Here is a 25,429-nt window from a genome sequence, read left to right on the forward strand (position 1 = left end):
CCCAAGGATATCTGCATGGCTAGCTCCTTACCTCCTACATCTTTGCTGAAAAGTGACCTTTTTGGTGAGAGTGTCAACAACCAGTCTATTTAAAACATTCTTCATCTTTCTTCCATAATTTTTTTTTCTTCTTCCATAATTTTTATGTGAGAGTACTTATTACCTTCTGACATATTATATAATTTCCTTATTCATTTTGCCTATCTCCCTCTAACCTTCACTAAAATACATGCTCTCCTAAAACAAAGATTTTTGTCTCTTTTGTCCAGTGATATATCCTGTGCTGAAATTAGTGTTTGGCAGATAGCATGTGCTCAATAAATATTTGTTGACTGAATGAATGTTTTAATTTATAAGTGACTGATAAGGTATTTCTATTTCTCCTTTTTTTAATAGTTTTTATATACTTTAAAAAATATTTATTTATTTGGTTGCACTGGGTCTTAGTTGTAGCAGGCAGCCTCCTTAGTTGTGGCATGCAAACTCTTAGTTGAGGCATGCATGTAGGATCTAGTTCCCTGACCAGGGATCAAAGCTGGTCCCCCTGTATTGGGAGCACAATCTCAACCTCTGCACCATCAGGGAAGTCCCTATTTCTCCTTTTATAAACTGATTGTCATGTCCCTTGCTTATTTTTTCATTAGGTGTTGAAATTCTAATTGATTTATACGAGCTCCTTGTATTTTAAGGATACAGTTATGCACAAAATATTTCCCCCAGTTTTTCCCGGTCTTTTGCCATTATGTGTGTTAAAATATTAAAAATTTTACATAGTCAAACCTAGAAGTCTTTTCCTCTGTGATCTTGTGTTTTATTAGGACAAGTTGACAAAAGAAAAATTTTACCTCTAAATATATTTAGTCAAAGGGTGAGCTGTGTCTAAATTTTTTTTCTACATTTATTATATTGATATTTGAGTTTCTACTATTTGTGGATATATAGTACTTAAAGAATCTGATTTAAACTTCGTGATTTATAATCACATTTATAGGATTATTTTTCTCCTGGGTGGTTTATTTGGTGAGCAAAAAGGGTTATAACTGTTACTAAAGCCTCTTCTTACAAATTCTTACAAATTCTCCTGTGTATTTGACAGTAAGTCCATTCAGCTGAATTTGGTTGCACACATTTTAGTTATTCCATCCCCTTCCCTGAATTTTAAATGTTAAAAATGCTTAATCTGACATTTTGAATTTTTACAGAAAATTATTAATTTTTTTTTTTTTTTGTGCTACATGGGTCTCTCACTGTTGTGGCCTCTCCCGTTGCGGAGCACAGGCTCCGGACACGCAGGCCTAGCGGCCATGGCTCACCAGCCTAGTTGTTCCACGGCACGTGGGATCTTCCCAGACCCGGGCACGAACCTGTGTGCCCTGCATCGGCAGGCGGACTCTCAACCACTGTGCCACCAGGGAAGCCCCAAATACTAATTTTATGAACCAAATTTTAAATTCATAATATTTTTTTATCAAGAATACTACCAGGGGAACTGCCTGGCTGTCCAGTGGTTAGGACTCCACGCTCTCACTGCCTAGGGACAAGATTCAATACCTGGTCAGGGAACTAAGACCCCACAAGACACGTGGTGTGGCCAAAAAAAAAAAAAGGTACTAAAGTTTGCCCAAGTGTTTAAAAAAAAAATACTATCAGAAAAATATATGATTACTATGCTGATTTAGGAAACAGAATGCCAATTCTTCTTTCCTTTATTATTTATTGCTTTTTGTTGTTTAAAAGCAGTGCTTCTACTTCATTATTCAATTATGCCTTTTTGTTACACCTGATTCTAATGGTGTGCTGACAGGTATAAAAATTCTGTCCTTTGGAACTTAAAAACAATACCAGGAAAAAATCCTATTTATGGTATGGTGGATCACAAAGCACTTTAATGTATTTTTTCTTTTAATATGTTTCTTCAAAATATTCAGAAACTGCGTAAAATAATTTGTTCTGTGTGGGGTTATTTCCTTCTTTCCATTCACAGTAAAACACGTTGTTTAAATTCTTTAACATACACATGACTCTTAAATTGGAGTATTTAATGAGGATTATGTTAATGAAATAATGGAAACCAAATGACAAAAATCTATCATAAAGTAAGTATATCATCTCATTCCCTTACATTAGGTTATGTACATGGCATACATAGGGATCAGCTTAGACTGGGTGAAACAGTATAGAATTAGAATTCCTGGTTTCTAATTATTCAGTAGCTGTGTGGCTGGGAAGGCTTTAATGTTGCAGCATCTTTAAAATGGGCTGTAACTCCAAGGCCTGCCTCCTGGGGTTGCTGTGAATCCCTTGGGTTAATAGACAACTTTGCAAACTGGATGTAAGCCAGAAGGAAGATAGAGCAGGTATGCAAGCCTTCTTTCTGCCTGAAATAGGATGACTCAAGAGCCAATTCTCTCCTTCTTCTCATCTCTGGGCCAGCTGTCCCTCCCAGCTAGTCCACAAGCGACCATGGCTGACAAGGACCAAGCAGAGGACCTAGAAGTGTATCTGAAGATCTTTAGATCATAATGATCCCAGCCCTGCCACCTTACAGCTCCCTTCCTTTCTTTAAGCCTCAGCTGCTCTAGGTGTAAAATGAGCATAAAATAGTCCTAACTACCTTATAGAGTTGTTTTGAGGACTAAAGGAGATAATGCAAGAAAGTTTAGCTATAATGGCTGAAAAATTTGTTTCCTAACCCGTCTCTTCCCCTCCTAAGAAACCTCTCCTAAAGTCGGCTTACTGAAACCGGCAGGGCTGAAACTTCAAAACAACCTTTCGGTCAGGATCTCTGCAAGGAAATTAGTGTGATTTAAATCAATTCAATAACACCAAGGTGTAAATGGCTAACATCCACAGGTGGCTTGGAGGAAAAATTTGCATTTTAAAAGAGGATTAGCTGACAGAAAGGATTCAGAAAATAGGGATTTTTTTTTTTTTTTGAGGAGGAGGGTGAATAGAGTTCCCTGAACCCTTCACCCTAACGCTGAAATCATGCCTTGTAGCTTTAAAGAGGATTGTGGAAGGGGACATTTAAAAAGCACGTTTAATTAATACGTACTCGAACTGCAGAACTAGTTCACCCCCCTTCGCACCACGTGGCCTCAAAGATCATAATGACCTTGGCGGTCCTTATCTGGGAATGAACCCTCACTAGAAAGAAGGGCGAGAGGGAAAGACCGAAGCTCAACTGAATTTCCGGAAAGGATGTTTTCATTTGAATAAACTCAAGCCAGTCGTTACCTCCCCATTCGTCTCAGCTAACTTTTAACCCTCCTGGAGGGCCGAGTTGCCGGAATTCAGGACGGGGCGAAACGGCTGCGGGACGCCTGAGGGCCTTGTGGGGGGGGTCTCTCGGCCGGGCAATCTCCACTGCCACCAGCTGGACCCCGAAAAGGGGCGAGCAGTGCGGGGACAGCGGAGAAATTTCCCTGCTCTGCTTGGGCCCTCCCCCAAACCCGAGTTAGCCGGGCGTGGGGCGGGTGGACTGATCTCAGAGGAATTGGCAGGATCCGGGAGGCTGGGGAAGCGACCGGGTGCACAGACGCAGCCATCGTGGCGGGGCTCCCGGGGTTCCCCAAATACAGCTAGGGAAGAGCAGCACGCCTGGAACAAGCCGCCTGCACCGCCCCCACCTGCGGCCGCGCTGGGAGTGCCCAAGCAGCGTGCGGAGCGTCCCGGGCCTTTCGGGGCGGGGCCCCAGGGGCGGGGTCGCAGGGAGCTTCAGGGCCCCAGCCGCGCCCATAATCGGGCCGGGAAGCCGGGAGGCGGCAGGAGGGGCGCGGACGGCCGAATTGAGCGGCGGCCGCAGCTGCAGCAGGACGGTCCGCCGGCGGCTCGGGGCCGCGCGCCGGGAACCTCGCGGGGCGGGCGGGCGCGACACCCCCTGCCTGGCCGCCAGCTCCCCGGGGAGGCGGCCCGCGCGCGACGGGACCAGCAGCATGAGCAGCGGCTACAGCAGCCTGGAGGAGGACGCCGAGGACTTCTTCTTCACCGCCAGGACCTCCTTCTTCAGGAGAGCGCCCCAGGGCAAGCCCCGCGCCGGCCAGCAAGTGAGTGGCGTGCCCGGTAGGCGCAGTAGCCGGCGCTCGGTCGCTCCCGGGGAGTCCCGGCGCGGCGGGACCCCCAAGTCCACGGGTCTCCGCGGGGCGCGTGGGGGGATGCTCGCGAGGGAGGAGGAGGAGGAGGAGACCTCCGAGAAGGGATTTCTGTCTTTCCGGATGCCGGGGTAGTGCCTTGAGCTTGCGCGTGCGGGCGTGCGCGGGGCTCCCTGGGGAGGGAAGCCGGAGGGAGGGCGGGGAGGCGGAGGGTCCGCTCCCGCCTGCTGCGGCAGATGGCCTCTGTTGCTCTGCCTCCGGCGGTCGGCGGCTGGGGGGGCAGTTCTGAGAGCCAGGAGGCGTCCGCCGGCCACTCCCCGCTTTTCCCCTGCGCCTGGGGACGCCCTTCGCCCCCTCGCGGGCCTCACGCCGGCCCCCACTATTAGTCCGTTCCCTGGCCTGTGGCCCCTGGAGTGGCCTGGGGGCCGTGTAACACCCGGGAGAGGACGTGGGGACCTGGCCTCCCCTACCTTCCCGGTCCAGGCGCCTCTCGTGGCGGTATCGGTGGGGGAGCGCTGAGAGGAACGCCTGGCCAGACCAGAGCAGGCGTTCATTAAATCTTGGTAGCGGGAGTCAAGGTTGTGCGGTTCCAGTAAAGTCAATTGTATAGGTGCCTCGAATGTTTTGCAAACAAGTTCCGGTGCTAGGTAGGATCGGCCGGCGAGAGCTGAGCCTTCGGCTGGTTTCTTCCTTTTTTGGAGGAAGCGTGCAGTGTGGGAAGCATGACTTGGGAGAAGATGGGAAGACTTGGGCCGGTTTCGCCGACCGTGACAGTGTCAGGGAGGTTACCCCGAAACGGGACACTTGGGCAGACTTCGAAGTCGGGCGCTTGAACCCCGCGGCCTCCTGGCCCTGGGAGCCACACCAAGGAAGCCCTGCCAACCCTGACGTGCTCGTATCAGATGAGAGAAGGCTGGACCGGAACAAATTGGTTGCTCTTAAAAAACAGTAGGCGCGCTCCAGACATCGCCATCAGACTTACTTCTAGAGACTAGAAGCAAGGAAAATCGTTCAGGGCCGGGTGATGCCTTCTGGGAGGGGTGAGGACGGAGTAATGTGTCAGGGTTTCCTTGCCAGACTTTTAAAGTTTATTTAACCACTTTATGAGGTCAAATTTCTTGTTACGATTCGGAAGTTTTTTGAACCTCTTAACTTCCAAACCAGAGGAAGGGGGGAGAGGGGAGAGGGAAGGGCAAGAGTGAAGTCGGGTACCCTTATTCAGTAGCAGTTAACCCCAAGTGAAGTTCTGGTTCAGTAGGTCTCTGTTCTTTATTGTTTCTAAGGCTTAAAGCCATACTATTTACTAGTCACTTTAACCTGAGGCTGCTGTAACGAGTGCTGCGAGCTAGGTGACTTCAACAAGTATGTGTTTCTGACAGTTCTAGAGGCTACAAGTCTGAGATCTGGGTGCCAGCATGTCGGGTTCTGATGAGGGCCCTTTCCTGGCTTGCAGACAGCCGACTTCTGGCAGTGTCCTCACCCGGAGAAAGGGCTGCCTCTTTCCCGCTTAAGAGGACACTCATCCCATTGTGTGGGGGGCACCCTCAAGACTTGGTTACCTCTCAAAGGCCCCGCATCCCAAATCCTGTCACATTAGGGCTTCATCATGTGAACTGGGCAGGGGTGGGGCAGAAACATTCGGTCCATAGCAAGTGAAATCTTATTTTTAGTGGAGTGTATTTTAAGGACAGGAGTTTGCTGTGAGGTTTCGAAGTCAGAAATAACCACCCTCCAATCACTCGTAGAAGGATTGCATTTCCTTGTGCTTTTTTCACTTTGCTTTTCTCTTTCTTTCTTGACCTCCCCTTTCTTTCCTTTCTCTACTTTCTTGCTGTCATCATTTGACACTTGGAATAGAGATTGTCAGAGATGGTTGTGGTAGTTTGAAGTCTATTCCGGAGGTGACTAGTATCTCCAAAACACTAGCTGGTCTTGAATTCTCCAGGTGTGAGATGCTCCTTGACAAGGGCCGAAGTATCCAGGTTGAACTTGTATGAAAACGCTTTAAAGGTAAAAATAGGACTTCTCTGGTGGCGCAGTGGTTAAGAATCCACCTGCCAATGCAGGGGGGACATGGGTTCGAGCCCTGGTCCAGGAAGATCCCACGTGCCGCGGAGCAACTAAGCCCGTGCGCCACAACTACTGAGCCTGTGCTCTAGAGCCCGTGAGCCACAACTACTGAGCCCACGTGCCACAACTACTGAAGCCCGCACGCCTAGAGCCCGTGCTCCGCAACAAGAAACCCACACACCACAACGAAGAGTAGCCCCCGCTCGCCACAACCAGAGAAAGCCCGTGTGCAGCAACGAAGAACCAACACAGCCAAAAATAAAATAAATTAAAAAATTTATTTAAAAAAAAAGTAAAAATATTTTTTTCTGGGTTTATACACGGTGTTTCTATGTTACACTCATTAACTTATGTAATATTCATCTAGTATATATATATTATACTCATTTAATGTTACTTATTTAGTATTTAGAATTGGTTTGACATCAATATGTATTTTGAAGATTGTGCTGAAAATCAGGACAGTAAGACCTAGACCTTTGCTTAAAGAGCTTCACAGTATATTCTGAAACTTTATTGCCTGTGTATTTCCCCTTCTAACATAACACATACAGGGTGCTGAGTTAGAGGACTTATTTGCCAGTTGGAGAAGGTGTTCTAATTGAATTTTTGTGGGCATTTGGGTTTATTTAGAGTGAGTCTGTTAAATTCCTGATAAGATTTGTGAGTTAAATTTAAAGCAAGGCGCTCTTAATACAGAACATTTCTTTTACCTGAGGTTAGATAAGCCTTTTTTCATTTTTTACGCCGGTGATTGTAAGAATTAGGTGGGCACTCCTGCCATATGGTGTAGAAGTGAAATTTATCGTTTCTTCAGAGAGTTGGAAAGAGAAGTGTTGTCAGAAGGATCTATTATTGATAATAGTGAGTTTTTTTGGTGCTATACCACCTGGTGGAAAAGCCAGGAAAATGTGGTTTCTAGAACTCTTGAAAATATCCAGGGAAAGCAAGATGTTTGTGGTAAAAGCAGGATGGGGAGAAAGGGGGTTGAGAAATTTCTTTCTTCTCTTGCCAGGCAAAGGAACATAGCCCAACTTCTTTCTTTCTCCAAGAATAACAAAAATGTTATTTTCTTTCTTATTTTATATTGGTGCCCTCTTTAAGAATGAAAAAAAAAAAAAGGAAAAGGCTTAAAAACCGGTCTGAAAGATATAGAGGGAATGAACATGTGTGGCTTTTTGGTGGTAGTTTGAATGTCATGCTTACTGCTGTATCCCCAGGGCCTCCATCAGTAAATATTAGTTGAAATGAATGAATTCTTTCCTGGTTTGATAATTGTTGGCTCTTTATGGGTTTTCAATGTACCCTGTCTCATGATTCTTCCAAGAATCCTCTGAACATTAACCTAATGAAAGGTTAGGCCTTGTTAAGTGGTTCACCAAAGACCTCCATTTAGGTGGGGGAAAGGCAGAACTCGTTTTCCTGACTCAAATTCCGGTCTCCTTTTTGCTGCTTCTGGGCTATAAAAATAATTTTTTTTTTTTTTTTTTATTTTTGGCCGAACCATGCGGCATGCGAGATCTTGGTTCCCTGACCAGTGATCGAACCTGCACCCCATGAAGTGGAAGTGCTGAGTCTTAACCACTGGGCCGCCAGGGAAGTCCCCCAAAAAAATATATATATTTTTTTGCGATACACAGGCCTCTCACTGTCGTGGCCTCTCCCGTTGCGGAGCACAGGCTCCGGACGCGCAGGCTCAGCAGCCATGGCTCACGGGCCCAGCCTCTCCGCGGCATGTGGGATCTTCCCAGACGGGGGCACGAACCCGTGTCCCCTGCATTGGCAGGCGGACTCTCAACCACTGCGCCACCAGGGAAGCCCCTTAAATTTCATTTTATTTTTTTATTAATTAATTAATTTTTGGCTGCTTTGGTTCTTCCTTGCTGTGCGCGACTTTCTTTAGTTGCAGCGAGCAGGGGCTACTCTTTGTTGTGGTGGGCGAGCTTCTCATTGCGGCGGCTTCTCTTGTTGCGGAGCACGGGCTCTAGGCGCGGGCTTTAGTAGTTGTGGCTCGAGGGTTCCAGAGTGCAGGCTCAGTAGTTGTGGCGCACGGGCTTAGTTGCCCCGCAGCACGTGGTATCTTCCCGGACCAGGGCTTAAACCCGTGTCCCCTGCATTGGCAGGCGGATTCTTAACCACTGCGCCACCAGGGAAGTCCTGGATTGTTTTCTTTTAGGATAGATGTACAAAATAGAATTTACTGAGCATGAGGGTGTAACCATTTTATGGCTCTAGTTATTTATTGTCAATTTAAGACTATATTTTTCTCTGGTTTCACTGCACCCTCAGCTCCACTGGGTATAGTCATTAAGATAGAGGAAAAACTTCGTAAAGACATCTCATTGTTATTGCATTCCTTTAATTAACAGTGAATTTAGGGACTTCCTTGACAGCCCAGTGGTTAAGATTCCATGCTTCCACTGCAGCACTGCAGGGTGTTCAGTCACTGGTTGGGGAACTAAAGATCCCACATGCTGCGCAGTGCGGCCAAAAAACCCCCCAAAACAAAAAACAATGGTGAATTTAATTTTTTGTACTTCTGAGTGGGTCTTCCTCTTGGTGTGAGCAATGTTCATGGCTATTTTTTTTTTTTAATTTGTTCTATTTATTTATTTTTGGCTGTGTTGGGTCCTCGTTGCTGCGCGCGGGCTTTCTCTATGTGAGCAGGGGCTACTCTTCGTTGCACTGCGCTGTCTTCTCATTGTGGTGGCTTCTCTTGTTATGGAGCACAGGCTTCAGTAGTTGTGGCATGCGGGCTCTAGAGCACAAGCTCAGTAGTTGTGGCGCACTGGCTTAGTTGCTCTGCGGCATGTGGGATCTTCCCGGACCAGGGCTCGAACCCGTGTCTCCTGCATTGGCAGGTAGATTCTTAACCACTGCGCCACCAGGGAAGTCCCTGTTCTTGGCTTTTGACCATGTGTTAGGTCGGTGGAAATCTTGAGAACACTGCTCTTTGCGTCTCATGCCTATTTAGCTGGGTAGATGCTTCCCCTTTTTTGTGGTCAGCTGAACTTCAGGTTATTTTTGACTTTGTTTGTACCAAAGGGTGGTTGCATGTTCTGGCCTTTGGAAATACTTTAGAATGTGTTTCAGGCTGACATCACTGAAACTCAGAGCAAAATCCTTTTTTAACTCCTATAATTACAGCACAGGAAGGGCATTGCTAAGACAGCAGCAGCATCCTGTGAATACACTGTGGAATATTGAGTGTGGGGAGCTGGATGATGTGTCTTTGGTAACCATGTGAAAAAGGGTGACTGGGGGTGCCTGCTTATCTTTGAATTTCAATACATTTAGCATCAGTTTTCCAGCCACTATGGTAGAATTTTGAGGATTCTAAGCTCTCTTATAAACAAACTGGAAACTGAAAAAAAGTTTAGGACAAACTAGTAAAAATCCCACCTACAAAAGAGGATTTTTATACTGTTTACCTGTGAGCTTATTGTTTGTGGTTGAAAAATTGCAATTAGATGGAATCTGTCCCTACAGTCTGCTTTAAGGCTCACCTGTGTCCAAAATTGTTGCTTAATGTGTTATAATCTGATTAACCGCTAATTTGATCTCATTTAATTTTTTTCTTCTTTCAGAGTATTTTAATTAAGTGAATCTTTCAAAAGGATGTGAAGAGTTATTTCTGACTTTAGATAGATTATGAACTCTCCTTAATCCTTATATTCTTAGACAACTCAAATTTACCCTGAAAATTTCCTACAGTTGCTTGTTTTGAGGAATATCTTTTTTGGTAGTTTGCCATTTAGGTCATAGAAATTTATGTGTGATACAGTTCTTAAAGAGCAAAACAAAAACCAAAAAATTTTTATGAAAATAGAAAACATAGCTAGGTGCATTACATAGGAGAAAAAAAATACCAATACTAAAATGAAGTTTAACATTCCATGATGTTTTACAGTTAAAGGAGCTTTCCAGGGGAATTAAGGTTCAGTTGGTATATTTGGACTCTAATTTCAGTGGAGCTTTGAGATGAGGAACAAAACAGAAGTTATATTGGTTTAAGCAGATCCAGGTTTAATGGCAAAGGTGAATTCAGGGGTTGCTTGACTGTAGTCAGTGATTTCCCAGCTATGGGAAAATATAAATATTATGTAGGTGGCTTAAAGAAACAGTATTACTTTTGTATGTTTAAGGCCTGTTTCTGTTTGTTTAAACACGCTTGTGGATTGCTTTTTCTTGCCTGTTTTCCTTTGGGGGGAAGTACTGCCGTTTCAGATCTGTCTGAGGTTTGGGAATTCCTTTCTTGCTTTTCCTAATGGTCTGGGGTGGGCACGTAGTGCAGTTGGCTGGCATGAGTGTGGTCGTTCTGCTGTACTGAGGTGTGGGGTTGGATCCTCGGCTGTACCGTGGGTCTCGTCTAGAGGAAATTTGTCCTGTGAACTGTACCCAAAGCTTAATTATTCCTGCCATTCAGTGGAGAGGATTTGGAGGTAGGCCCTGTAGAAGAAGGAGTACCTTTCAAAAAGGCAAACCTAGCACCAATATCAACAAATCAACTTGAGATCCATTCTCACTGCACTAGTTCCTGTGCAGTTTTCATTAAAATGGATCTTAGCGGGGAGGGGCAAAATAGGGGTACGGAGTAAAGAGGTACCAACTGTTATGAATAAAATAAGCTACAAGGGTATATTGTACAAAATAGGGAATATAGCTACTGTTTTATAATAACTATAAATGGACTATAACCTTTAAAAATTGTGAATCACTGTATTGTACACCTGTAACATATATTGTACATCAACTGTACTTCAATTTAAAAATATCTTTATAAGAAGAAAAAATAAAATGGATTTTGTTCTTTTTAGGTGAGGCTATTACTATAAAGGGGGGAACTGGATTTTGTTACAGGCTAAAAGGGCAGTGTGTTCTTTTATTAAAAAAACTTATTTTTGGCTGCATTGGGTCTTCGTTGCTGCACGCGGGCTTTCTTTGGTTGCGGCGAGCAGGGGCTACTCATCATTGCAGTGCGCGGGCTTCTCACTGTGGTGGCTTCTCTTGTAGCAGAGCACGGGCCCTAGAGCGCGCAGGCTTCAGTAGTTGTGGCACACGGGCTCAGTAGTTGTGGCTCGCAGGGTCTAGAACACAGGCTCAGTAGTTGTGGCGCATGGGCTTAGTTGCTCCGCGGCATGTGGGATCTTCCGGGACCAGGGCTTGAACCCGTGTCCCCTGCATTGGCAGGCGGATTCTTAACCACTGTGCAACCAGGAAGGTCCTGGGTGGTGTGTTCTTGATTGACTGATTGCAAGCAGTCATGTGAGGCAGCCTGAGTTAAATCATTGCTAGCTGTGTTGTCTTGGGCAAGTCATTACACCTCTTTAAGCCTCAGTTTCTTCATCTGTGAAGTAGTAGCATGCCTGGCACATAATAAGCAGTAATTAATATTGGCCATTATTATTTGTAAAAGGTTCTACTATATATAATCATGTACTTTGAGTGTATTAGGTTGAATGGAGAACTGACAGTGGTTGAGAGATTTGAAGTGAACCTAATAACCTAGCCAAAGAATGCAAGACAGCAGGAAATTAGGTTGTGTCTCTGACTTTATGGACCAGAATGAATTGGGAATCTCAGTGTAATTGATCAGGAAGGCGTCATTCCTGGAGGCTTAATTTTCTTTTTCTTTTCTTTTTTTCCCCCTTTCTGTATCAGTGTGGTGCCTTTGTTTTCTGGTAAAGGGCTGATTCCTCCTGACCAAGCGTGAGGCCACCTATCCAAGTCTTCACCCTCTTCTTTTCTCCGTTAAAGCAAGCCACCCCAGTGGAAAGAGAATGAGCAGAAATATGGAAGTGGGATTCTTTTGCCCAAGCCTTTATGAAAAAGTTAACACATTGTACGAAAGCTTTTTTCTTTTCAACTTCCTCCGTTCTCCCTGTCTGATCTGCCTCTGAGTGCAGGATTTTAGTTGCAGTTTTGCTCGAGGCTGCTGGCTTGACCGGGTGACAAATTACGCTTCTTCCTGGGGGCTTTCCTTTTTCCTTCCAAAGGTCTAAATCGCCTTGTGCTCATTGTTTAGGGACTTAGTCACTGTCTTGTTTCTGGTTTTCATAGGGTGGAATCAAATGAGGTAATTGATGTGAGCTTTGTAACGTGCTGCAGGGGAGATGCTGCGGCTGCTGTGGAGGCCCGTTCCACACGCGTGGCTGGCTTCCCACCCACAGAGTGTCTGTGTCCTCTCTTAGGCGTTTCAATGTTGCTGGACGCATCCGCAGTTTGGAAACAAGCTCGCTTATGCAAAATTTGAATGCAGGCATGAAAGAAGCTCAGTGAGTCATGTGATCTGTTTGGCTAACTCTTCAGAGGTCACTTATGCTCTGTGAAAGTGGTCTGAGTGTTGGAATCTGGTGGGAAACCTCTTCCTTTGGGCCATGTGAGCGTCCTGGGGTTTGCTATTCCCTTTCTGCCCCCAGCCTCCCCTCCCTTTGGTGGTGTGTTTCTTACAATGAATTGGTTGTCTGAAACTGGCTTTAGATTAATTCTCGTTGTGAAGAATTTTAATCACTTTAAAAACCTCTGATTTGACTGAGCTGTAGTATTACTGATGTACTCTTATAAATAATATCATCAATTCGTATGAAAGACTTGGAACAGTATCTGGCATGTGAGTACATGTTTAATAAACTAATGTTAACTAGTATTATTTCTACCGGTATTGGCATTATCAGTTTAAAACAATTTGGTAGGAGCTTATACTGAGACAGTGAGGTTCAGTAGAAAAGCCTAGGGATCTAGAATTGGGAGACTCTTGCGTTTGGATCTGTCATTTATCAGTTCTGAGAGCTGCAGCAGGTCCCTTAACTTCCTTGAGTATCAGTTTGGTAATCTTTAAAAGAAACTATCATAGAGGGATTAAATGAGAAAATGCGTATGGAAGGTATTGCTAGACTATAAATTGTTTCATAATTGTAAGTATGACAGCATCACAGGTGTGTTTAGAGACTACTATAAAATTTTCTCCTATTTTTAATGTATATCTTGTCTTTTATAAATTGACTATAAATTCTCAGCCTGTCATAGCAGTGGAGGTGACACTTGACAAATAGCGTTGAAAAATGAATTTATTCCCCCATCTCATTCAGGTGTGTCTGTTTGTATCTGCAAAGTGGTGATTTGTGTTTGGGGACCTGAACAGTTACATCGACGCAAGTTGAATTACTTTATGAATGGACTGTGCTGTTTATGAAGCACTCGGATGCTTTGGAAAAAGACGGCATTCTGGTTCATTGTTGGCTGCATCAGGGAACCTGAGTACATTTCATTAGTTTTAAGCCTTCCAGATTATCCTGTCTGTAAGCTTCATGAGGGCAGACCACGTCTGTCCTGATCACCACTGTATCTTCACTGTTAGTGTGGTGCCTGGCACAGGGCACGGAGAGGGGCCATTGATATTTGTTGATTGACCAACTGATCAGACTTGATCAGACTTGCATCAGAGTTATAATCAAGAAAAAGAAGTTGGGTGACATAGTGAAACAGATGTCTTTTGGTTTCAAGAGTAGTAATGATAAACAATGGTAATAGATTCTCTATCATGTGAAAGTGAGACATTTAGGTGAAATGGAAAGTATGCTGGGCTGGGGATGTGGAAACCTCCTAGGCCTGCTCTTTGTTAAATAGTGGAGGTAACTATGGGAGTTACCTAGCTGCTTTGGGCTTTAGTTTCTTCCTCAAAGGACCTGTCCAGTTCTGTGACAAATAGTTAATTTATTCTAGAGCTGCATTCCTTATTGGAGGGAAAGTAACAGATAAGGCTTGAAAGGGATTCCATGAAATGTATTGAGATGCCAGATGAATTAGTTTGGAAACAGCTATCTTAAGTCGTATTTGGTTGGGTAGGGTTGAATTTAAGTGAGTTGATTAGTCATCGTTTGAGAAATGTAGAATTATTTCTTTTCCTGAAGAGGGAACATCTTGGGAAAGAAATCAAAGGGGCTGGGACTTACCAGGTGGTGCAGTGGTTAAGAATCCGCCTGCCAATGCAGGGGAAATGGATTTAAGCCCTGGTCCAGGAAGATCCCGCATGCCACGGAGCAACTAAGCCCGTGCTCCACAACTACTGAGCCTGTGTGCCATAACTACTGAAGTCCGCCCGCCTAGAGCCCGTGCTCCGCAACAAGGGAAGCCACCGCGATGAGAAGCCTGCGCACTGCATTGCACCACAACGAAGAGTAGCCCAGAGTAGCCCCCGCTCGAGGCAACTAGAGAAAGCCTGTGCACAGCAACAAAGGCCCAACGCAGCCCGCCCCCACCAAAAAATCAAAGGGGCTCTTGTGTGGGTATTTAATTCATCCATGTATAGTGCCAACAAGAATGGGTTTCATGCAAGTTGAAGGGAACTGTTAATTGTTCTGAACTTCTATATTGCACGATTTATAAATATAGTGTCAAGAACTATTTAGGAAAGAGCCCACCAGGAGTGCCACATTCCTCAAAGACAGGGCAGGATGAGTGTGTGAGAGTCATCTGCTTGCTGAGAATGCTGAGACAGGAGCCACTGTGCTCATTAAGCATGTGTGCTTGTGGGCTGGTGCAACATTTGGGAGTGAGGAGCAGTATTCATTTCCTCTGGAAAATCTAATTTTTTCTTTTGTTTCTGGTGTCTGCTTTATTCCAACTGCACATACCGTTGCCGGGTAAATGTTCCTTGAAAACTTCTTTTAGCGGGACTTCCCTGGTGGTGCAGTGGTTAAGAATCCACCTGCCGATGCAGGGGACACGGCTTCGAGCCCTGGGCGGGGAAGATCCCACATGCCACAGAGCAACTAAGCCCGTGCGCCACAACTACAGAGCCTGTGCTCCGGAGCCCACGAGCCACAACTATTGAGCCCACGTGCCACAACTACTGAAGCCCGCGTGCCTAGAACCCGTGCTCCGCCACAAGAGAAGACACCGCGATGAGAAGCCCGTGCATCTCAACGAAGAGTAGCCCCCGCTCGCCACAACTAGAGAAAGCCTGCGCGCAGCAATGAAGACCCAATGAGGCCAAAAATAAATAAATAAAATTAAATTATATAAAAAAAACCCAAAACTTCTTTTAGCAAGTTAAATCCTATTATGAAATGTCAGAGTCTATTGTCTAACACATCATAGCCAAATGCCAGACTTCTAGAGGCTTCTCTTGTCCACACTCTGTGTTGAGTGCCTTAAGCAGCCTCTCCATTCACTGATCTGAAAAATACCCAGTTGAAGACTCATTTCTTACAATCTCTTGTCCTCTGATTGCTACACATGTATTTAAGTATTGCTGTCGTGACAGTGAAAATTCTTGAGGGCTAGGGACTTTTGCTTCATAGAGGCCATGTCGAATGATTCATGAATGTGATGATTAACTTGGTTCCTTACTGAGGCATTGTCTTTCCAGAGAAGTGGGTTATTTTTGTTTGTTTGTTTGTTTTGGTTGTACCAGGGGTCTTGTGGGATCTTAATTCCCCAACCAGGGGTTGAACTCGGGCCCTCAGCAGTGAAATCACGGAGTCCTAACCACTGGACAACCAGGGAATTTCCGAGAAGGATTATTTTTAATCTGGGCAGTTTATTTAGGACTTTCCTCTCATATGATTATTTTTTTAAAAAAATTTACTTATTTATTATTTATTTATTTTTGTCTGTGTTGGGTCTTCGTTGCTGCACGTGGGCTTTCTCTAGGTGCGGCGAGCAGGGTCCACTCTTCGTTGCGGTGCAAGGGCTTCTCATTGCAGTGGCCTCCCTCGTGGAGCCCGGGCTCTAGGCGCGTGGACTTTAGCAGCTGTGGCACGCGGGCTCAGTATTTGTGGCACACGGGCTTAGTTGCTCCGTGGCACGTGGGATCTTCCCGGACCCACTGCGCCACAGGGAGGCCCCCTCTCATATGTTTCTAATTTCATATGTACTTCAGGGGATATTTCAGCAAGAAGCTATGGGGGAAGCTTTTTCCTTAAAATTGGACTTTTAAACATTTGAGGGATTATTGATAATTTAGAATGATATAAATCTAGGTGGAGTGGTTCCTTTTCACCTGAGGAGTCTGAGGTTTTCAGGTGTTCTTTTAGCTAGAAGGAATATGCTTAAATGTATAATTACATCAAGTTTTGCTTTCAGCCATGGAAATCATAAAAAAATTATTTTTCTAGCAACAACTGTTTTTTTCATTAAACGTATCCTAGTATTCCTGAAGTTCTGTGGTGCATTTTCGGTTTGGGAAACGTGTGATGTGATAATACAGAAGAGACGGTTGATGTAGTTACCTGCTCACATGTTGTGTTTGTTTTAATTTGAAATGTTGGCCTTATAAAAGTCAGTATCATGTCAGAATGGTTTATGTGAACTAAAATGTTAGCATTTTGTGGCAGTAAAGCACTGAGTCTCCGGATCCTAAATGTTGTCATTAAACATTATTTGCAGGATCTCTGAATTTACACAATGGCATTCCATTCATTTAGACACTTACTGCTTTTAACAATTTTAGTGATCAAAAGGGAAAATATGGGCTGAACTATAAAGTAATAGATTTCTCCCAGAAGTATAATTTATGTCTCCCAAAAGGATAGAAATATAAAGTTAAAAAGCTGCTTGGAGGACTTCCCTGGCAGTCCAAGGTAAGATGCTGTGCTTCCAATGCAGGGGGCACAGGTTCAGTCCCTGGTCGGGGGGCTAAGATCCCACATGCCGCGTGGCATGGCCAGAGAAATAAGATAAAATAAATAAATTTTAAAAAGCTGCTTGGAAACACTAAAAGTTCTTTGTGGCTATCAGAACATGTTATGTCCAGTCATGTCTACAGCAGGAGTCAGTTCTAGCCAGTCCCCAGTGGCTGTTTAGTGATTGAGGAGGAATAAGGACAGTGAGAGGGGGATAGAGTGGAGGCGGGGCCAGGTTGAAGATACTGCTGACTTGGGAGGATTTGGTAGCATTGAATGTCGGGGCAGTGATGGGACGTCAGGGATGAATTGTGGGTTTCTGGCTTGGGTGACTGGGAAGATGATGCTGTCACTCACCAAGAGAGGGAATATAGAAGAAAGACCAGATTTGGGAGGGAGGGTAAGTTCAGATAATGTATTGACTCCATGCAGTCGATAAATGTGGGATGAATGAATCTGGGAATGTGTATTTTGAGATGTCTGTGGGGTATCAGCGTTTACTGGGTTTGTCATCCTGGAGGTAGAGAAGGTAGACATGCTCTGGAGACAGAGCTTTGGGATTTGGTGAAGCCATGAGGTCTTCAACCAGAAGCATGGAGAATACCAGCATTTAAGCGGTAGGCAAAGCAGAGTGTGCTCACGGAGATGAGTCAAGAAGGAGTGGCTGGGGCTTCCCTGGTGGCGCAGTGGTTGAGAGTCCGCCTGCCGATGCAGGGGACGTGGGTTCGTGCCCCGGTCCGGGAAGATCCCACATGCCGCGGAGCGGCTGGGCCCGTGAGCCATGGCCGCTGAGCCTGCGCGTCCGGAGCCTGTGCTCCGCAACGGGAGAGGCCACAACAGTGAGAGGCCCGCGTACCACAAAAAAAAAAAAAAAAAGCACAAGAGCTTGGTCAGTAGGACAAGTGCTGCAGAAAAGCCAAGAAGGACTGAAGTGGAGCCAGTAGGAGGTCTCTGGAGACCAGGAGGAGAGGCTCTTCAGTGAACTGGAGGGGCAGTCAGACCGCAGTGGGAGGAGGAGTGAGTACCTGTGGACGGACTGGGGAAAGTGGGTGTAGGCTGTGCCCCCAGGAAGCTTGGCTGGGAAGGAGAGGACAGTGTAAGAAAATGAGGAGGCCATAGGTCAAGGAAGCTAGTTGGGGTGTTGTCATTTTTAGTTGAGAGGCTTGAGTAGAAAGAAAGAGTATGGGCAGTGAGGATGCAGGTGAGGGGAAGGGGATTGTTGAAGGGGATAAGCTGCCTTCCCCAGTGGAAGGGATGGTATTTGGACCGTAAGTGGAAGAGCGCTGCTTAGAAAGATGGCTTCTTGGAGAACAGATGGGGAGTGAAATCTGGAAGCATGTACATGGTACAACAGGAGGTGACTGGGAGTTTGAGTCGGTGGCAGGTGGACTTGGATGGAGGAGGGTGTTTGCATGGAGGTGGGGCGGGGTGTGGGCAGAAACCCGCAGAGGCAGAAGAGGGAATGCTGGTGTGCCTGGACAGCCAGCTGGTGTTGTAGATGGGGCAGCTGGTGTCACCCTGTGGGCGTGGTGAGAGCCTCGGCTGGAGAAGGAAGTTTGGCTGGCTCTAAAGGGCCTTACTTGCCAGCCTGACGACTGTGGATTTTGTTTTCTGGGTAAGGAGTTGCAATTTAGGGAGGAATAATGTAGTCTATGGTTTTGAAACCAATAGCAGTTTATGGCAGAGTTGAGAGAGAGACAGGGCTGTTGTCTGGGAGGCTATTGCAGTAACCTGTGTGAAGGTCGTTAGGGCTAGAAATAGGGCAGTTGCCTTGGGAGAGATGAGGATTCCAGAAGTTGAGTGGGCAGATTGGCACCTGCTTGACTAGGTGAGGGAGGGAGAGGAAGGAGAGGAGGAAAAAGGAGAAGGAGGTGTGGAAAGCGGCTGGGAGGATGGCAGCACCGTTGTGGAAGCAGCACAGGCGGAAGAGAAGCGGGTCTAGTGAGGAGATGTGGGACAGTTCAGTTTCAGGCACATTTACAGAACATTTATGTAGTATCCAGCTGACAACCAGGACCAGGGGTCTGGAGCTCAGGCGAGAGGTCAAGGCAAGAGGCAAAGATTTGGAAGCATGAGATCATCATCCTTGAATTAGAAGTGGTTAAGATTTATTTCAAGGAACAAGAGAAAAATAAATCTTGATGTGGACTGTAAATGTAAACTTCTCAGACCATTGCAGTATATTTTTAACTTTCTTAGAATAAAGCCTTTGATGACTAGACTGTGGAAATGCCCCCAAATAGCTCAAAATTAACATGACAAGAAGATGTTAGGAAATATATTTAAGAAGTTTCGGTAGAAATGCTGGTATCTTGATAGTTTTTTCTTCTCCCATTAAAATCTGTTTCTTTAATCCTTTTATTCTTTTTGATGAGACGTCAGACGACTGATGGGGACTACTTGGTTGTATTTTTGAAAAGCCTTTGAAGGTGAAATATACTGTCCTGAGTGTGGTATCATTGCATTTTGTTTCCTGGGTTTGGCAACGGTGGATACTTAATAATTAGGTAGTCTAATGCAGTGTCCAGGGATGGATTTAAAAAGAAAACAACTGAAGTGGTTTATAGATATTTTTAAAAATTTATTTTATTTATTTATTTATTTTTGACTGTTGGCTCTCCGTTGCTGCACGCGGGCTTTCTCTAATTGCAGCGAGCGGGGGCTACTCCTCATTGCGGTGCACAGGCTTCTCATTGCGGTGGCTTCTCTTGTTGCAGAGCAGGGGCTCTAGGTGCATGGGCTTCAGTAGTTGTGGCACGCAGGCTCAGTAGTTGTGGCGCACGGGCTTAGTTGCTCCGTGGCATGTGGGATCGTCCCCGACCAGGGCTCGAACCCGTGTCCCCTGCCTTGGCAGGCGGATTCTCAACCACTGCACCACCAGGGAAGCCCTGTTTATATTTCTTTTCAGGAAGTAGGCTGATGACAGTTTGTATTTAGCGAAATACTAAATGAGCCTTGCCTTGGGATCTCCCATAAAATCTACATTTTCCTGCTTTCCTTCCTAAAATGTATAAGCAGGTAATATTGCTGTTCGGTGGAAATGTTAATTACACAGAAGTAAATTCTTTAAGTCTCTGGAATGTCCAGCAGTGTGATGGGCATTCTAGAATTTGTGGAGGGATGTGAGTGATTATCCTCCCCTACCGCCAGCTACTCTCTGTCGAACTCTCTCTACTACTTCCATTTTGATTTAATGCCTAAGAGAGATGACTGTGCCTGCTTTTCTGGTGTCAGTAAACATTTATTGAGTGCTTGCTTTATACCCCAGTTGCTGTGCTTGGCCATGGGGATTCAGAGAGGACTAAGCCAGTGTCCCTTCCCTCCAGAGGACACTGTGCAGTGGAAAGTCATAAAGAGCTGTTGTGATTTTGTGACATAAAAAGAAGTATGTCTTTGTGCCTGGTACAAGACTTCTAAAAACTCTTGGGATTTCCTAACTGTTAAGAGTGAGAAAAGTGAAAGGAGTGTCTTTTTTTTTTTTTTTTTGCGTTACGCGGGCCTCTCACTGTTGGGGCCTCTCCCGGAGGCGCAGGCTCAGCGGCCATGGCTCGTGGGCCCAGCTGTTCTGCGGCATGTGGGATCTTCCCGGACCGGGGCACGAACCCGTGTCTCCTGCATCGGCAGGCGGACTCTCAACCACTGCGCCACCAGGGAAGTCCAGGAGTGTGTTTTATTATTCATAATAAGTTCCTTTCAACCACCCTGAGTTTATGTCAATGAGGTGACTTCCGGGAAGCCCCTGAGGTTTGAGGGGCTGGTTTCCAGGGGAACCAAGCACCTGATTCGAGGGGCTAGAGATTGGGTTCAATCACCAGTGGCCAATGAGTTAATCAATCATGCTTACGTAATTAAAGCCTCCATAAAAATCTTAACTGAAAGTGTTTGGAGAGCCTCCTGGTTGGTAAACAAGGACAGGTGCTGGGGGGGTGACGTGCATAGCCGCTCTTAGCCCTTCCCACACACCCTATCCTGTGCTCTCTTCCATCTGGCTGTTCCTGAATTGTATCCTTTGTAATAAACGGAATAGTAAGTAAAGTGCTTTCCTGAGTTGTGTGAGCCACTCTTGCAAATGATCAAACCCCAATTGGGTGGTTATGGGAACAACCTGATTTACAGCCAGTCAGTCAGAAGCACAGGTGACAACTTGGACTTGCCATTGGCATCCAGAGTGGGAAGGAAGCCGTGTGGGCCTGAGCACTTAAGCACAGGTGACAACTTGGACTTGCCATTGGCATCCAGAGTGGGAAGGAAGCCGTGTGGGCCTGAGCACTTAGCCTGTGGGGTCTGCTAACCCCAAGGTAGATGGTGTCAGAATTGAATTAAATTGTAGGACACCCAGGTGGCGTCTGCAGAGAATTGCTTGGTGCAGTGGGGAACTCCCACAGAGCTGGTGTCAGAAGTGCAGTGTTGTAAGAAGTGGAGCAGAAAGTACAGAAAGAGTTTTCCTTTCAGAGACCATTGTGGATGCACAGGGAAGGGGCGTCCTGATGGTTGATAACAACAGTGGCTCGTGTTTATGGCCTGATGACAGTGCATTTTACCTTGATTGCTTTATTTCATCCTCACACGGACCCAGTGAAGTAGGCATGGCTGTTATCTTTGTACAGAAGAGGCACAGAGAGGCTCAATAGTAGATGGTAAATAGAGGAACCAGGAATAGAAACTGGGCAGTCTGGTGTGAGAACCCACACTTTAAAAAAGTGAGGAAGAGAGTAGGGGAAGCGGCAGTCTAGTTAGGGTACCTCCGCCGTGTGTGCAAAATCAGGGGAGGAGTGTGTGGAGCTTGGGCTGGGGGTAGGGGATGGTGGGAGGAGAAATCATAAGGTTAAGGTTAAATTAAGCCTGATGAGCTAGTCTGAAGTCAGGTAGTGGCAGGTGATGTTAGAGAGGGGGATGGAGACCAGATTGTGAAAATAGGCTGTGTCTTGGGACTTCCCTGGCGGTCCAATGGTTAAGACTCCGTGCTTCCACTGCAGGGGGCCCGGGTTCCATGCCTGGTTGGGGAACTCTAAGATCCCACACGCCACGCGGTATGGCAAAAAAAGAAAAGGAAAGGCAGGGCTTCCCTGGTGGCGCAGTGGTTGAGAGTCCGCCTGCCGATGCAGGGGACACGGGTTCGTGCCCCGGTCCGGGAAGATCCCACGTGCCGCGGAGCGGCTGGGCCCGTGTGCCATGGCCGCTGAGCCTGCGCGTCCGGGAGCCTGTGCTCCACAACGGGAGAGGCCACAACAGTGACAGGCCCTCGTACCGCAAAAAAAAAAAAAAAAAGGCAGTGTCTCCTTTTATATCAAGGTCTATCATGAAATTCCTAAAAGTATCCTTACAGTTTTGTGTCTATCGCACATTTACTGTGGACATTCAGAAGAAGCCTTTTGAATTTATAGCATTCTTATTTTCATTCCAGTTGTACTCACTGTCATCTAAAAAATATGAGTGTACCATGTGGGTGGAAATTATAATGATCTTGATTGTCGCTCACAACTCCAAAGAAGTTGGGGGTTTCCATGTGGTTTATTGTAATTTAAAGAGCAGTCTGTAATTAGCAGGCTTTGGAAATTTGTTTCAAGAAGTGGTAGATGAAGGAGCTCTAGAGGCTGGTTGTACATTGTACATCACTGAGTGTTTTCCTCGCAGATGAGAAAGAAAATTTAAAGGATATGAATGAGTTTCAAGAATTAAAGTCAGGGCTTCCTTGGTGGCGCGGTGGTTGAGAGTCCGCCTGCTGATGCAGGGGACATGGGTTCGTGCCCCAGTCCGGGAAGATCCCACATGCCGCGGAGCAGCTGGGCCTGTGAGCCATGGCCGCTGAGCCTGTGCATCTGGAGCTCCGCAACGGGAGGGGCCACAACAGTGAGAGGCCCGCGTACCGGAAAAAAAAAAAAAAAAAAAGAATTACAGTTAGACACTCACTCACCCTTATTGGCACACTGAGATGGCTCAGATGTTTGCAGTAAGGATTATCGAGCACAGATCATGTGCAGAGTTTAGTACTACATGTAACTGGGTTATTATGAAAGCGTCCTGCTCCCTCCCTATAAAGAACTCTGGGATTGTATGGGGAGACCTACGTAATAGGATGCAATTTGTGAATAGTAACAAATAGCTGTATAAATGAGCATAGAAGAGATTAAAATAAATACATTTAGGAGACATTTAAAGTAAACACGTTGTAATACTACCCCTGATCTATTCATCTGTGCAACTCTTGTGAAGCATGGGGGCGCCAGGAAGCAGGATAGAAAAGGGCAGACCTAATTAGGAATACCTCCTGAAGGTTGTAGCTTGCTTGGATTTGGGTGTTGGAAGGATAAAAGCTCAAATAATGTTGGAGTGGGCGTGTCTTTTATTTTTCTGTAGAAAAAGCACTGGTGTCTTTTTTTTTTTTTGGTGTGTTTTTAAAAGGTTTAGATTGCTTCCAAAACATATAATAAGTTTTATAGACTTATTTTCAGAAATGCCATGTGTGTCTCTAATTGAGGTTATCTCCAGGGGTAGGTGGTTAGTGAGTACTTTCTAGAATCATTACAGAGTGTTATCCATGAGATTGGGATTGATCTTAAATTAGAATGTTCCTTCCCACTCTTTCTCCATAGTTATCAAATCAGATATTTCTGCTAGGGAATCCAAGGTTGTAATAGAAAAGGAAATTATTATTATTATTATTATTTGAGGTACGCGGGCCTCTCACTGTTGTGGCCTCTCTCGTTGCGGAGCACGGGCTCCGGACGCGCAGGCTCAGCGGCCATGGCTCACGGGCCCAGCCGCTCCGCAGCACGTGGGATCTTCCCAGACCGGGGCACGAACCCGTGTCCCCTGCATCGGCAGCCGGACTCTCAACCACTGCGCCACCAGGGAAGCCCCGAAAAGTATTTTTTAACTGTTACATTGTCGAAGTAAATAGTAATTTCTTGAAGCAGGTCAAAATGCTAGGAAAGAATGTTTTTCTTTTTACTATTGTAAAGTAATTCTGAATACAGTAATTATGTAAAAGGAGTATGAATACCTTTGTAGCTGCCATCCAACTTAAAAGATAAGACACTGCAGATAAGAGTTGAACTCTGGGTTTCACTTTTGGCCCCATTTTCTCTCTCCCTCCCTTTCTCTCCTTTTCTTTTTTTTACCACTGCCACCCATGTATTTTATAGTTTTTCCTACGGGTGTCTATGTAAATATTCATCATCAATAGTTAGTGTTAATTTTACATGTTTTTAAAACTTGTAGCTGTGGTGTCATAGTGCATGTTTTCATCTGTCACTCACTTCTATTGTTCAACCTTGTTTTTGAGGTTTTTGCTGCTCCAGTTCATTCTTTTTAACTGCTCAACACACTATAGTGTATCCATTTTCCTGTTCATGGACATTTAATTATGATTTCCTCCCATTTTTCTCTAATACAAATGATACTGCAGTACACATTTTTACGTGTGTGTGACTTTCTGTAGGTTATAATCCCAGGAGCGGACCTACTTAGTCATAGGGAAGGGAATGCATCTTCATGTTCTTTGGGTACGTTCCTCAGTCCTATCTTTGAAATGGAAGCTTGAGGATTAGGACATTATTCCTTTTTAACTTGTATACTGATTTTCTTGTGTTAGTGGTTTGTAACTTTTGGTGATTTATGTAAAGTTCCATTTAACTGAATAATGTATGGTTGCATATCTTCACCTAGGAACTATAAAAAAGAAATTCCTCAGCTCTGTTTGTTTGATTACCAGTACCCACTTGAAGTTACAGTGAGTGTGGCTTGGTGGGGCAGGGGAGACTTTTAAAAAATTTTTTTATTTTGTATTGGGGTATAGTCGATTAACAATGTTGTGTTAGTTTCAGGTGTACAGCAAAGTGATGCAGTTATACATAACATGTGTCTATTCTTTTTCAAATTCTTTTCCCATTTAGGGTATTACAGAATATTGAGCTGAGTTCCCTGTGCTATACAGTAGGTCGTTGTTGGTTGTCTATTTTAAATATAACAGTGTGTACATGCCAAACCCAAACTCCCAATCTATCCCTCCCCCCCACCATTCCCCCGGGGGAGACTACTGAATAGATTATAACAGTTTTTGGTGGTGTTTAAATTTTATACAGTTTACTTGAAAATCTCTTTAAATTAAAAACATTCTGTTGAGGTATAATTAACGTACAAACATTATATTAGTTTCAGGTGTGCAAACATAGTGATTCAATATTTGTATATATTGCAAAATGACCACCACATTAAGTCTAGTTAACATTCATCACCGTACACAGTTACGTAATTTTTTTTTCCCTTGTGATGAGAACTTAAGATCTACTCTGTTAGCAGATATGCACTACAGTATTCACTACAGTCACCATGCTGTCCTGAATATCTCTTTTTAAATCCTCATTATGTCTCAGGGTGATCAAGTGGTAGGGAACAGGTGCCTGAATTATTAAGCATGGCGTAAATCACGGTAGGATCTTATTGAAATAACCTGGTGTGCTCTCTCTGGGTGAAAGAGTGTTCTGTTTTCTTATCATAGCCTTCCTGATCAAGCTGCCTACGTGTAATTTGTGGCTTCCAAGATACCCATTGGACTGGGTTTAGGCTGATAATATCAGTTCCTTCATGTTTCTTCCGCAACTTATTTTTTAGAACTTTTTTGTAACTCTCTTTTTAATAAGA

The 25,429-nt window shown here is 45.1% G+C and overlaps 1 protein-coding gene across 1 annotated transcript in view; it reads left to right on the forward strand.

Annotated features, from left to right (window-relative positions):
* The first annotated feature begins 3,803 nt into the window (after window positions 1-3,803).
* Window positions 3,804-25,429, forward strand: part of RASSF3 (Ras association domain family member 3) — a 68,625-nt gene continuing 46,999 nt past the window's right edge. The window contains exon 1 of the mRNA XM_027106913.1: window positions 3,804-4,046. Within this exon, the coding sequence (XP_026962714.1) occupies window positions 3,936-4,046 (111 nt within the window). The 5' untranslated portion in view covers window positions 3,804-3,935. The remainder of the gene's footprint in view (window positions 4,047-25,429) is intronic.

The sequence above is a fragment of the Aethalodelphis obliquidens genome, unplaced genomic scaffold (genome assembly GCF_003676395.1).
Source record: "Aethalodelphis obliquidens isolate GAN/ISIS:26980383/991018 unplaced genomic scaffold, ASM367639v1 scaffold8, whole genome shotgun sequence".
In the NCBI taxonomy this organism is placed as follows: domain Eukaryota; kingdom Metazoa; phylum Chordata; class Mammalia; order Artiodactyla; family Delphinidae; genus Aethalodelphis; species Aethalodelphis obliquidens.